The sequence below is a fragment of the Gopherus flavomarginatus genome, chromosome 4 (genome assembly GCF_025201925.1).
Source record: "Gopherus flavomarginatus isolate rGopFla2 chromosome 4, rGopFla2.mat.asm, whole genome shotgun sequence".
Classification (NCBI taxonomy): Eukaryota; Metazoa; Chordata; order Testudines; family Testudinidae; genus Gopherus; species Gopherus flavomarginatus.
In genome coordinates, this window is record NC_066620.1 from 119436401 (window position 1) to 119451514 (window position 15114).

Here is a 15114-nt window from a genome sequence, read left to right on the forward strand (position 1 = left end):
GCAGAGACTGGATCAAGAAGCCATGTAGGGAGTGGGGGACACAGAAGTTGGACAAAGAGCCTGGGGGAAGAGAGTGAGTCTAGGAGCCAGTGGACATGGAGAGTGTGTGTGTACAGGAGCGTAGGGCATATAATAAGAGGTCAGGGTGGGCAGGAGAGATTGATCAAATGAGGATCCGAGAAGGAGAAACTGGGACTGAGTGGGAAAGGAAGCTGGGGACAAAGATCTAGGAGATGGTGGAGGGAATTGGGAATAGCTGGACAAATGGACTGAGATGAGAAGCCTGACAAATAGAAACTGGGCCTACCTAGGTGAGGAGAATGGGACCAGAGCAAGGAGTCAGAGATGGGGAAGAGAGAAGGCTGGGACAAGAGCTGCTTAGAGAGGACAGAGAAGAAGGGGTGGGGGGAAAATGGGCAGAAGAATCAATAGCCACTAGAGAACACTCCCCTTCAGGGACTAGAATAAAACCCAAGATTCCAGTGTCGCCATTCCTCTTGTATCAGCAAATACCGGTGAAAGCCACTTTCAAAGTGTCCTGTCCCCCTCTAGTGCCAGTCCACGTAGAGCAGTGATTCTCAAACTGTTGTACTGGTGACCCCTTTCGCCACATTGTTTGACTAACCTGCTCTGAGTGCAACCCCTCTTATAAATTAAAACACTTTTAAATATATTTAACACCATTATAAATGTTGGAGGGAAAGCGGGGTTTGGGGTGGAGACTGACAGCTTACGACCCCCCTCACATAATAACCTCATGACCCCCAGTTTGAGAACCCTGGATGTAGAGGATGACAACCTATTACACTGCTATCAGTTGCTCTGTTAGTGCAAGTGGCTGAAGTTTGTGTCATGGATCTAAAGGTTCCAACCCCACTGATGGATGCCGTCAGTGGTAATATGATGCCAGCATGATACCATTTCTGTGGAGAGTTTTTAAAAACTTAGGAAATTACACACACAAATCCACATTAAGGTTGCAAAATCAAGCACTGAAAAGTTAGAAAATGCCAGAATTCTGCTTGTCTATGTAACTTTAATTTGGCCCCTTTCTGCATAAGGATTATGATACATTCTTTGATAACATGCTCACATATTTTTTCCAAATTTCATTCCATTTTTGTGTGTGTCTGTAATTATTTATATTATGGTAGTGCATAGAGCCATCAAGAAACCAGTGCCCATTGTGCTAAGCAGTGTACAAACATAGTAAATTATAGTCCTTGCCCCAGAAATTTCTTGTCAGAAAGAGCCTATTCTTGGATACCTGGCTTCTCTGAATAGTCATACTTGTGTGTAATATATATAAAATGCACACTTTTGTTAGAAAGCTTAAAAATATCACGAACAAACTGTAGCATAAAAACTATTTGCCAAACATTCACTTTATACAGCGAGTTTTGTCTCTTAGGAACAATGTTTATTCTATGCTTGAACAACTCATGGAACAGAAAGCTGAGCAAGAATATGTTGGCAAATAGCTGATGGACATTATGGATATAGTCTTGCCATGTTTTTTTCTAGTTATAATCTGATAGCCTCCTGTTTGAAATGGTCTTTGGAAACAAATGCTCATAACATCAGTTTAAGCCTGGTGAAATCAATTTCAGCAGCCCACACATCTTGTTGAATTCTAGTTTGACCAAATTGGAAAGGGAAAGGAGCCAACTCTAAGGACTGAGATAGTTTTTAACTGTCTAGACTCCAAAAATGGTGTCCTATTTGCATTTTTTGGTAAAGTTAACACTTTGATCTACTCTGCTGCAAAATAGGAGTAGGCCAGTGTTCACCAGGTGACTTTTAGTGCACAGTAGCAGGGAGCACATGCACAGTTAGTGCACAACATGCTAGTGCTCTGTAGATTTACACCTCAACTTACTGCACACTAACTGTTCACCTAGGCAAGATCTGAGTTATTAAGAATGAATTCTGTTTATAACCTGGCCTCTGGATGTGCATTTACCACTTAAATGTGCTGTATATAGGTGCTTATCTTGTTGTATGCCCATTCTAATTTCCTTAGGGAGGAAGAGAGGGTCCACGTTCACCATCACCTTCTTGATGATCTCCTTGACTTTGTCTGTGTGTTTCTTCTTTCATCTGTTGACTATGGCCCTAGTCCATGAAAGCACTTAAAAGCTTAACTTTAAGCATGAATAGTTCCAATGAAGTCAAATTATTCTTTCTGTAAATGCAGCATGAGCATTGTGGAATTCTCTAAAAATTCCTCAGGACGTCAGAAACTGAATCTTCCACCAAAAATGCTATGCATGTCATTACTACTTTGGGAAAGTGAGTATTGCTTTGATGTCATTTATAGCATGTGCTTAATATTAATCTCATAAGAAGTGCCTTACAAGTCACCACTCAAAGTTAAGCATGTGCTTAAGTTCTTTGACGGATGGGACCATTATGCCAGACATTGACCCAACATCTCAAGGTGTTGTTTTACTTTAAATGTTTCCAACAATCATTTACTACTTCCCTGTTAGTATAAAGTATTCTTGGTGATGCACAATTTAAATATCAAGCAGTGCAGTAAGATTACACTCTGATTGTGTCCCCATTGATACAGTTGTGCTTTTCTCCCCTAATGACAGGCACTATGATGCTAGAACTCCAGGAGAGGGTAACTGAACTGGAAAATTGGAAGGATGGGAAAGGTCTTATCATCCATGGTGCAGAAAACACTTTTTGCTCAGGATCTGATTTGAATGCTGTCAGAGCAATGTCCAGCCCACAGGCAAGTTTATTATTATATTATTTATTATTATTATTATTATTATTTAGCACATGGGAGCCTCTTTCATAGAAGAGCACCTCATTGTTCTAGGCATTCTACAAACACAGAACAACAAAATGGTCCCTGTACAAAGATCTTATAATCTTAAGTATATGATGAGACCGCAGATGGATACAGACAAATGAGTGAGCAAAGAAACAATGATAAAATATTAGCATGATCAGCAGTAGTATCAGCACATTAGTGACCAAGTGATTAATATACATTTCATTTTTGATAGAAGATGCAATCTTTGATGTTTTGAGGAACTCTTTTTTTTTTTCAACCACAGTGCTCGTGCTGTGATTATACATAGAAATCTCCATTTATGTCACACAAGTGTTGTTATAATAAGTAAAAAGTAGCTGAGTCTTTGCAAACCAAATGTATGCCAACTTGTTCTTGTAATTTGCAGATTAAGCTTTCCCTTTGAATTCCATGTTTAATCAGTCTCGATGAAGTGTCTATTTCCATATAAAGTCTCTTTGACATTCAGAATTCTGTTTATACAAACTGGATCCACTGCAACAGGAGGGAAGGCTGATGTAAAATAATTCTCAGTAGACTTGCTGAGAGGAATGGAATGGATAGGTCTTCATATGACATTGTTCAAAGAAAGTACTTTCTCTCCAAGAAGCCAGATCACATACAAGAACTAAAATAAAACCATGAAAGCCACAAGAAGTGGCCTGAGAACACTCCAAATACACTTTTGACCTTGGCTGTATTCAAACCAATTATTCAGATATGAGAGATTCTTTAAAATTGCCGATCCCTGAAACTTGCATCCATTGAGATTTAATATCTCTGACAACACTAAAGCTGTGTAGCATGAGAAATAACAATTTGCTTTTAATCCAACCTTGCAGAACTCTATTCTCTCACTCATTGACGGAGGGTGGAACATTAGGTTTTTGATCATCCTCATGGTGAAGGTCGCGGAATAGCTTTTGTGTCTGGGCTGGTACCTTTTCATTGCATTTTTGCACAGTGGATTTTCTCCATGGCATTGTTGTCTTCATGCAATTATTGAAAAACACATTTTTATTTGACTAATTCGCTGATTTTTTTCCTGTGATTGTTCGTAAATCCAGCACAAATCTTGCATTTTTCCTCTGGTACAGAGAGGCAGAAAGATGGCCCAGAAAACTGAAGGATTTTCATGCCCTCTAGTGGCTCCTCCTTCCTGCCTATTTAATCTCTTCTAATCTGAAAATAAAAAAGGATAGCACAGAGGTAACGCTGGCTAGGAGACAGCCCCTGTTCTTTCCTGGGACAAAGTGCTTTCTGCATGGATGTCATTGGCTTGTTGACCAAATCACAGAAAACAAATGAGCAGGAATGGTATGTTTAAAAAAAACTTGTTTTTCTGTGACTTTGCCTGCAGGAGCAGACCCTAGCTTATGAATAGCAATCCCCTTACTTTTCAGTAAACCACAGAGATACAGCTAACTGAAACAGAGGGGAAGCTCTAGCCGGGACAGGTGAGAAGAATGGAGGAGACTCATACCTCTTCTTGATCCCTCTCTAGAAGCTGTAAGGTTCCTGAGCTGCGATTTGTAGCCTACTGAGCACTTGCCAGTGGTCTGTGGAAAGCTTGTTGTAGCTGAGACTATAACCTAGGTTGTTTGACTCTTAGAGGAGCAGTGATGTTCTAAGGCCATCAATATGGTTTCATATTCTACTTTCTCTGTGAATGGGGTTTTCTTTCCCCCAACAAACAAACTTGTGTTTGTACCATCAGAGGGTTCACTCCTATACATATATATATATTTTTTACTTTGTGCACTTTCATTAGTTTTCTTCTTACTCTGAGGATACTATTATAGCTGAAAGTGTGATTGTTCCTGAGTCTCCAAAGAACATGTTTCTTACTCTGATAAAGTACTGTGTCTGGTAACCTACTTTTTCTTTTCTTTCTGTCTTATCAGAAAAGCCTGTAAATATAATCGGTCAGAGCTGAGATAAGGTTTTTGAGAGTTCTTCTCATAGTCTTTCCATGTGAAATAGACACATCTTTCTACTGCCTGATAGTTATTCTGAAAAGCACCGGTAGGAAGAGATTTGTTTTTGTCTACTGAATCACAGAAGTGTTTATCAAAATGTTCCACTCGATTAATCTTTAGTTTCCATTTTGACTTTCAGCATGAAATTTAAAGTGTACAAAAGTGCCAGTTTGAATGGAAGGACTCCACTGTGGTGTAATAAAGTATAAACAAATTCCTCTGGGACAATTTGTTTGGCTGCATCCTGATGATTATAGCATATAAAATGCAGCACTCTGGTCTGAGCCTGAACATTGTCATAACCTAAATATCTGCAATCATTCTGAATTTTTTCTTCTTGCACAATAATACCAGACATGATCAAATAGGGGCTTACTCCTGCACCAACTGGGAATGGGAGAGCTGCCATTGACATCAATAGGTGTAAGATCAGCCCTATAGTAATAGATAAAAATCTGATATTTTAAAATACTGTCATAAATACTGTGAAATGTCATTTCCAAGCAACCTTTGAGTTGTTATGGGATAGAGCCACATAAATGGACTTAAGTGGAGCCATGACAGTTTACACTAGCTAAAGATCTGTCCTAAAATATTAAACTGCTAGTTGGCTTCATAGCAGTGGTGTCATATTCTGCTCTCAGAAGCCCAGAAATAAATGGCAGAGAAGCTGAAATGTTCTTCCACCTAGTAGGTGGAATCAATCTAGTTACTAGTTAAGACATGTTGGCAGGGCAGTATGAAATAAGCTTGATCTGCTTGCACTACACTTGCTGTGAGTAGAAAACTTCAGTCAACACAGCACCTTTAACTAGCACTAAAACTGAGTGTGCAAAAAATACATAGGTAAGCAAAATAGAGCCATTTATTCATCACCTTAAAATTTGTTTTACTTGAAAGACTGAAGCAAAAATCTGTTTCCTTATCCACAGATTTGTTCCGGCTCATCCACGCAACTACAGGACTAACTAGCGTGCTCACTCTCTCTCTCTTAAGCAGAATTGAAACATTTGTTCTAGAAATACATATGTGCAATTCAATTAATAGACTTTGCAAGCTGATATAAAAGGGGAGACTAGTAGATGATGTCAGAATTTTTTAGATGAAACATTTTTAGACAAATAAAATTTTCAATAGAAAATTTTCATCTCAGTCTAAATTTTCTGTTTTTTTGAAAAGCAAAAATTTATACTGAGAACTGAAAATTTACACTCAACATTGAATTGAAATCTTGGGTTTTGGTTTTATTTATTTTCTGAAAAAAACAAATAAAAAATGTCCTGTGAAAGATAATTTGGCATTGTTTGACTAACTCTAAATATTTTGAATCTATTAACTTTGACAAATATTTTGTTGCTAACTTTGATAAATATTTTGAGTCTACTAAATTTGACAGTCTTTTATCAACACTGTTCTTAATTCTAATATCACATCAGTATACATCAATAGCAACTCCATTGATATCAGTGGAATTTCACCATAATAAACTAGTTTGAGAGCAAAAGAATTTTCTGTACCTTTGCTGTATCTTAGGGTGGTTTAATCTGTTTTTTTTATATTTTTATTTTTTTTAATTGTTTATAGGATGGAATGAACATCTGCATGTTTATGCAAAACACCTTAACCAGACTCAAGAGGTAATATTTGCTCTTTCTTCTTCTCCATGAAGAAATCATGCAAAGACTGCAATGCATTTCTGGCTATATTTTCAGAAGTGGCCTCTAAATTTACATACACAGTTTATAATTGTGCAAGCTTTTGGAACCGAAAATCTCATATTTATGTGTGCAAGTTGGGTAGTGACGTGTGTGTCTCTAAATCTGATTTTCACGAACAACTCTGAGTTTTAGGTTTTGCAAAAATTTGCACAGAATAAAATTGCAGGCCTAGATTTGGAGGGCAGGCTGAAGTCACTTTGAAAATCTGGGCCTTCACGTTTTCTGTAGTTAACTCAGTGGAGGCTGATGAGCTTTCAAAAGTGAGAAGGCAAAACTTACACAGACTACCCAAGTGTGGTATTTTATTTTTTTAGGTCAGCCACTTCATGGAAGCAACATGTGCAGAAGAGGGGTATATTAGTTCACTTTTACCATTGATAGGTTTTCATACTTGGTGTTTGTTCTCTATTGTTTGTAGCATCCCTTTAGAAATCAAGAGATAGCATTTCTAATGAGTCGGTGCTGTGGATTGTTTCTGTCTTTTATTTGTCATTAACATTTTTCAAGATGTCTGTTGGGGGCACTTGGAAAATAAAAAGGTTCTATATTTCCAAACGATATATGAGAGAGCATTGATATGGGTTAACTGCCAAGCTCCACATCTTTTTGTAAGCTTCCCCAGGAGATCATAGACCTGTTGTTTGTATAACAGTAGTGCCTAGAGGTCTCAGTCAGAACTGGGACTCTATTTGTGTGGATGCTACCTAATACAATCAGAATAGACAGGACAGACGAACGATGGCATAAAGATATTATTTAACTGAAGCACAGAGAGATTATGGTCTAGACAGTATTTGGTCCTGCCATGAGGGCAGGGGACTGGACTCGATGACCTCTTGAGGTCCCTTCCAGTCCTTGAGTCTATGAGTCTATAAGTGTTTTACCTAAATTCTCACAGGAAGTTTGTGGTAGACCTAGGAATTGACCTCATATTTTCTGATTCCTATCTGAGTGCATTAACAAGACCATCCTTCTTCTCCAATAAGCTCTTTGTGCCTTGTCTCTGTGAATGCGAGGCATACAGGCATGAATGCTTCTCTAAGGGATGGCTCCTAGGCGGCGTTGGGGGCTGAAAATTGTTCCTGCTACTGTGGGTTTATTCCCTGTCTACGCACGATGGAGAATTCTGAAGTTTATTTTTGAATCTAAGTTTCTTCTTTAACCTCACAATAAACTGCTCATCAGCTCACTGAATTACCTTTAGTCTGGCAATTAGACACAACCTATTGTGTAGAAATGCAAACTGGTATTGACCAATTGCTTCAGTTTCCTGATAGGCCTCAAGTTAGTTAGTGTGATTAATGAAAGTATTACTGACCTTGAAGTAACAGTGGGACTTGACTCCCCGCAGTGGGTACAGGTAGATACAGCCATCGCAAAGGCTACAAACTGCTTCTGCCCTTCAGGAGTTCTGCCAATGAAGGGCAGTTTCATTTATGAATGAGACTCTATAGGAGACGTGCAGGCAGAGGCTGCCTAGAAACCATTCCCAATCACAGAATTCTTTCAGTGTCCTAGCCACACTCCACCTCATCCAGCCCTGCCCTCTGCTGGATGACTTCAGATCAATCTAGTGTTGCTGACTCCACCACTACTTCCTAAAGGGAGACTTTTTGCCACAGAGGCCCCATAGTCCAGGCTTCTGCTGGTGGAAAAGGGAAGTGGATCAAATTCAGTATTTTAAAAAATCATCCCAGGCTTCATGTAAAGCACCCTCAACCAAAATCCTCAGGATGTTGTGATAAATGAAAGCGGGGAGGGAGAGCTCCCTTTTATGGACACCCAGCCAGCTAGTAGCTATAAAATCCCTCTTAGTAGCTGTTCTCTAATTGCTCTATCTGTGAAGTCTCAGTGCAATGCATAGGTAAAAGGAAGTGAATGGGCACCTGGCCAAAAGAGCCAAAGGGAAGTCTAGTACTTTTTAAAATTGAAACAAGACTTCACTTCTGTCTGTCTGTCTGTTCTCCCGGGGAGAGGCAGACAGGGAGCAGTTATGCTGTGAGAAGTTTGAGCTAGGTATGAAAAATTATCAGTATTATATCTAGAAACTACTCATCTAAAACTCTAGATGTGTAAGTAGATCAGGAAATGTCTAGGAAGACACGATTAGGTTTATCCCTTTTATTTCTTTATGGCTTGTAGATTCCTCTGTGCTAACCCCAGGTGCTTTTGTTTTGCTTGTAACCTTTAAGCTGGACCTCAAGAGAGCTATTCTTGATGCTTAATTCTTGTAGTTTTTTTTGTTTGTTTTTTTAATCTAGCAAAAGTCTAAGTCCGGGATGCATTTTCTTCTTTTTTTTTATTAATAAAGTTTACCTTTTTTAAGAACAGAATTGGATTTTTGTGTCCTAAGAGCAGGTATTCTCAAACAGGGATTGCCGCTTGTGTAGGGAAAGGCCCTGGTGGGCCGGGCCAGTTTGTTTACCTGCCCCGTCCGCAGGTCCGGCCAATCGCAGCTCCCACTGACTGCGGATCGCTACTCTGGGCCAATGGGAGCTGCTGGAAGCAGCGCTGGCCGAGGGATGTACTAGCCGTCGCTTCCAGCAGCTCCCATTGGCCCGGAGCAGCGATCCGCGGCCAGTGGTAGCTGCGATTGGCCGGACCTGTGGACGGGGCAGGTAAACAAACAGGCATGGCCTGCCAGGGGCTTTCTCTACATAACTGGTGACCCCTGTTTCAGAAACCCTACCTAAGAGGCTGTGCACATGTTGTTTCATTAGCTGGTGGCAACCACTGATTTCCTTTATTTTTCTTCTCAGCTCTTCCCTGGGGTGCTTGGGGGAGGTGGTTAAAGGGCTTGAGGTTACCCCACAGGAAGGAATTCCCAAGTGCGCCTTCCTGGGTTCTCAAAGGGGTTTTGCACTTGGGTGGTGGCAGCATCTACCAATCCAAGGTCAGAGAAAAGCTGTAACCTTGGAAGTTTAGTACAAGCCTGGAGTGGCCTGTATTAATTTTTAGAGTCCTTGCGGGCCCCCACCTTCTGCACTCAAAGTGCCAGAGTGAGGAATCAGCCTTGACAGATGTGCATGTTATTTTTCCAAAAAAACCCAAATGACCTTTCTCTTGTAACCATGTCCTCTGTTTCTCTTACTGCCACTCCCAATGCTTGTAACCATCTGTGAGCACATTAGGTCTCCACTTAATCTCATTGAAGTACTGGACTGGACTTTTATTTGTCTCTATGCACACTTATGTGGCTAGATAAATAATTAACAATATTTTGTATAATTCGTTAGCAGATACATTTCACTGTAGAATAGTGGGTTGTTTCACTAATGAAGGTGACTCTCATATACTTTAAAGCCAGAAGGAACCGTCATGAACATCTAGTTTGACCTCCTGCACGTTGTCAGTCACAGAACCTCACCCACCCACCCACTCCTGTAATAGACCCACAACCTATGGCTGAGATACTGAATTTCTCAAATCATGATTTAAAGACTTTAGATTACAGGATATTTAGTTTAAACCAGCAAATGACGCATGCCTCAGGCTGCAGAGGAAGGCTAAATCCCCCCAGGATCTCTGCCAATCTGACCTGAGGGAAAATTCCTTCCCAACCCCAAATATGGCGATCAGTTGGACCTTGAGCATGTCAGCAAGACCCACCAATGAAACACCTGGGAAAGTATTTTCTGTAGTAACGCAGAGCCCTCCCTATCTAGTGTCCTATCACCAGCCACTGGGGATATTTGCTACTCGCAGTTGTCGATAGGCCACATGTCCCTGAAGGCAATCTCATCATACCATCCCCTCCATAAACTTATCAAGCTCAGTCTTAAAACAAGTTGGGTTTTTTGTCCCCACTGCTCCCCTTGGAAGGCTGTTTCAGAACTTCACTCCTCTGATGGTTAGAAACCTTCGTCTAATTTCAAGCCTAAACCTGTTGATGGCCAATGTATATTCATTTGTTCTTGTTTCAACACTGGTGCTTAACTTAAATAACTTCTCTTGCTCCCTGGTATTTATTCCTCTGATATATTTATCCCTCTGATATAGTTATAGAGTTCAATCATATCTTCCCTAAGCCTTCTTTTGGTTATGGTAAACAAGCCAAGCTCCTTGAGTCTCCTCTTGTAAAATAGGTTTTTCATTGTTCTGATCACTCTTGTCTTCCTTCTCTGTAGATGTTCCAGTTTGAATTCAACTTTCTTAAACACGGGAGACCAGAATTGCATGCTGTATTCCAGATTAGGTCTTACCAGTGCCTTGTATAATGCTGCTAACACTTTACTGGAAATACCTCACCTGATGCATCCTAGTATTGCTTCAACCTTTTTCATGTCCACATTGCATTGCAAGCTCATAGTCATTCTGTGATCAACCAATACATGCAGGTCTTTTTCTTCTATCACGTCCAACTGATACATTCCCAGGTTATAGTAAAAATTCTAGTTGTTAGTTCCTAAATGCATGAAATATAAAATATCATCCCATTTCTATTACTCCAGTTTACAGGGTCATCCATATCTTCTTGTATGATATTCCGGTCCTCCTCAGTATTGGCAATACCTCCTAACTTTGTGTCATCCACAGATTTTATCAGCACACTCCTACTTTTTGCACCAAGGTGATGAATGAAAATGTTAATGAAGATTTGTCCAAAGACCAATCCTGGAGGAACTCCACTAGTAAACTCTCACCAGCTTGACAGTTCACCTTTCAGTATGACCTGTTGTAGTCTCCCCTTTAACTAGTTCCTTATCCACCTTTCAATTCTCATATTAATCACGATCTTCTCCAATTTAAGTGATAATTTCCCATGTGGAACCATGTCAAATGCCTTACTGAAATCAAAGTAGATTAGATCTACTGCATTTCCTTTGTCTAAAAAATCAGTTATTCCATTAGATGCTTTGTTCTCTTGGTGTTCCAGCATGGTATAAATATTGCAGCATAAATGCAGTGATTAGTTTTGTTCTGTTTACATGTATAGATTAAGAGATTGAAGGCATTTGAATGATATGAATTCTGTTTACTTCAGAAATATAATGCCTGAGTCCTTTCATTATTTGTACATTGGTATTAAAAATATACACTCTGGGTATAAAAATCCTCTCTGTCTTTCTCTCTTGTGTAGGCTGCCTCTGATTAGTGTTGCATTAGTTCAAGGAAAAGCTCTGGGAGGTGGAGCAGAATTTACCACAGCATGTGATTTCAGGTAGGATTAAAATCTTGTTGACTAGACTCCATTCAAGTGACAATGACTGGATGGTTGTCTCTGTGGGACATGTCATGTTTAAAGTCTTATATTCCACTGCTGATCACTGTCTTACAACCCATAGGGAAATGGCTTTCTACTTGCTTGCTAAACCCACCAGTTATTATAGAAATCTGAGGAATTAATAAATTCATGACATCTGCATACAGATTCCTATATTGCACCAGGACTCATATCTGTGAACCCCAGGGCATTTATAATTTTGCCCACTTGCTGTGTAAGTGTATTAGGGTTACCATATTTGAACATTCAAAAAAGAGGACACTCCACGGGGGGGTGTCGGCCCCGCCCACAGTCCTCTCCCGCTCCGCCCCCACTCTGCCCCACACCCACTCCCCACTTGGCCCCGCCACTGCAACCCTCCTCACCCCCTGGCCTGCCGCTGGCTTGCTGCATCCGTCCTCAGTCCCTCACCCACTGCTCGCCTCCTCCAACTCACCTCCTCACTTCCCTGCCAGAAATCCCCATGCCTGCCCTGAGGACCCCACCTTCTGCTGACTCACTGCTTCTTGCCTCCTCACCCCCGCCTGCCCACCCACCACTAGCTTCCTCGCTGCTCGCCTCTTCAACCCCCACTGCCCACCGCTGGCCTTTTCACACACCCCGCTCACCTACTCACCCCTCACCTACTCAACCCCCGCTGCTCACCGCTTGCCTCTTCACCCCGCTCTGCTCGCCTACTCACCCTTTTTGCCACAGGCCCCTCTGGCTCCTAGGATCAAGGGCAGCCGAGGGGTCTCCATGTGCTGCACCTGCCACAAGCGCGAGCTCCGTGGCTCCCATTGGCTGGGAAAAGCACCAATGGGAGCTGCTGGAGCCGCGGAGGGTGGCTTGCAGGCACCGGCAGCGCGCAGAGAGCCCTCCGCCTTCCCCCCCTCGACCCAACTCTAAGAGCCAGAGGGACCTGCCAGGGGGCAAGGTGAGGAGTCCCAGTGGTGCTTACCTGGGGCCGCTCCTGGGAAGCATCCAACAGGTCCCTCTGGCTCCTAGGGTTGAGTTGGGTCGGTGGGGGTGGCGCAGAGAGCTCTGCCCACTGCCTGCGCAAGCCCCACCCCGCAGCTCTGATTGGGCAGGAGGGAGCCAGTGTAACATGTGGAGACCCTCTCTGCCTTTGTGCCTAGGGGCCGCCCACACTGCAGGCTCCTGCTGGTGGGCGGGCTCTGGGAGCTGCCCCAGGAAGCACCGCCAGCCCTAGGACTTTGTTAGGGTTACCATATGTCTGTATTTTCCTGGACATTTTTAGATATTTAAAAATTCCTCCCAGACGGTGATTTAAGAACTAAAAAGCCAGACATGTCTGGGAAAATACGGACGTATGGTAACCCTAAAATATACCATGTGTGAAAGAGAGGTTTGGGTTTCCCAACATTAGAAAGAGGAGAGATAGTTTACATAGTAGTTCCAGACTGCAGATCCTGATGTGGGGGAAGAACATAACCACTACTGAAACCAAGCATCCCCCACTGGGCAAGCAAGGGAGCACCTCTTTATTCACTTGATGGGGTCAGATATCTGTGAACAGGATAGTATGCTACCTCAGTGTTATGCAGACTACAACACATTTTGGGGTAAAAAGAGCTCAGCTTTTAGTGCTGCTTCTACCACATGACCTCTCTCATCCGCACTCTGGGCGCTGGTTTGTGTCTGTTACTCAGTGAATACCCTCAGATACGCCACTGCAGTGACTTTAACCATTAATTCTCTACGTTACAGAAGGGTTAGCTCTAACTTCCTGTTAGGGGCTTATTCCTTCACCTGTTCACTTCCCTGGTCCTTCTCGCATGAACAGAGAGCAACAATACCCGAAGTCTGAAGGTGCAAACAATTCAGTGTTTATTGGGTGAACTTCCAGCAAGCATGATTCCAGTTTTTCTTCAGTGTTCCCCTTCCCAGCTCTGACACCACAGAGCCTTGCCTGTGTCCCTGTTCCCATTCCTGCCCCCCTTGCAAAACATGATTCCAATTCCCCAACCCTCATTCCCTGTTCCCATTCCCCCCTTTACTTCCTGATTAACTGCAGGCTATATAGTAAAACTTGAGCTCTGCTTAGCTGTACCTTAACCAATCATTTTACTGAAATTTAACTAACCAATCCTAACATATTGTAACATGATTATTTAACCAATTAACACTTCCCCTCCCTGATTTGTAAGTGTGGTGAGTGCCACATTGCGTATCACCTTATGTCCCTACCTAGCTGCTGAATTTTTGTACTCTTAAAATGTACCCAAGCTGAGGAATCCAGTTGCCATAAGTAAAAGGAATTTGCTAAGTTTCCGTTTCTTTGTAATGTTATATGAAAGGTTACATCCAGGGTTGTTTTATAAGCACTTGTTTCCTGGACTGTTCTGTTGGGGAGCTGCATACAGTTTTTGGTGCATCAGTATTGGAAAGATGCCAGCAGCTGGAATTCAGGGGATAGCAAATGAGGCTCCAGTCCTGCAAGCTGTTCAGGGGTCTGTCAGCATGAAGCAGTCTGCAGGAACAGGGCTTTAATTATTAAGAGGCTGAAGGCAGAGTGGGGACTGAGAGACTAAAATAATGGTATATTTGTCAGTAAGTTAAATGATGTTTAACAGGGATGTGAAAACAGTTTGCTGGCACAAGGAGCAAAGGGATAACACAGGTGGCTTCCTCTGAAATCAGTGGGAATTATCCATGTGCAACTAAAGGGAGGAAGACATAAATGCCTAAATGGAGGGGCTTAGGACAGTCCAGAGAGACACTTAAAAGCAAAGGTGACGGTATAAAAATGAGCAAAGGAAAATATATGCTGGATATTAGAAAGCACTTCCTGGCAATCAGTTCTATAAGAATTTAGAATAGGAAAAGGTGGAAGCCGTTTCACTTAAGCCACTTGAAACTAGAATAAACCATGTCTTTATAAGTATCTATACAGCTCTTAAAAAAATGAGTCCCCAGTTCTGAATATTTGACATATAAAACATTAACAAGAGCATACACTTAAGATAAGGTTTTTTTCGTTATATCAATGGAATTATAAATGTACCTGCTTTAAATATCCTTAACATTAATTCGGCACTCTGAACAATATGTAATATAAGTCAGTCCCATCTGGTAGTACAGAACACATCTTTTGGCTTTCTAAAAACAATTTAATATTCTCTAGTCTTACTGCAGCGATGCAGTTTTGACACACTATACAATTATAATCACTGTCAAGTAGTTTCTGTTTATATAAAGTGGGCAGCTGGAATTCCTTTCATATTCTGCCATAATTCTCCTAATAGCTGTAGCTGTGGATCCATCTTCCATCACTTTCCAACACCCCATCCAGTACAACTAAATAACCAATGCAGGAGCACCAGGTGGAATTTTAATTAATAACAAAGGCAAGATCTTGATTGGGGTAGGGGTTTAGAGAGA

The 15114-nt window shown here is 41.6% G+C and overlaps 1 protein-coding gene across 1 annotated transcript in view; it reads left to right on the plus strand.

The window, feature by feature from the left end:
• Positions 1-15114, plus strand: part of ECHDC1 (ethylmalonyl-CoA decarboxylase 1) — a 92191-nt gene that overhangs the window by 65130 nt on the left and 11947 nt on the right. The window contains exons 3-5 of the mRNA XM_050949869.1: positions 2601-2743; positions 6373-6425; positions 11587-11667. Coding sequence (XP_050805826.1) covers positions 2601-2743; positions 6373-6425; positions 11587-11667 — 277 coding nt within the window. The remainder of the gene's footprint in view (positions 1-2600; positions 2744-6372; positions 6426-11586; positions 11668-15114) is intronic.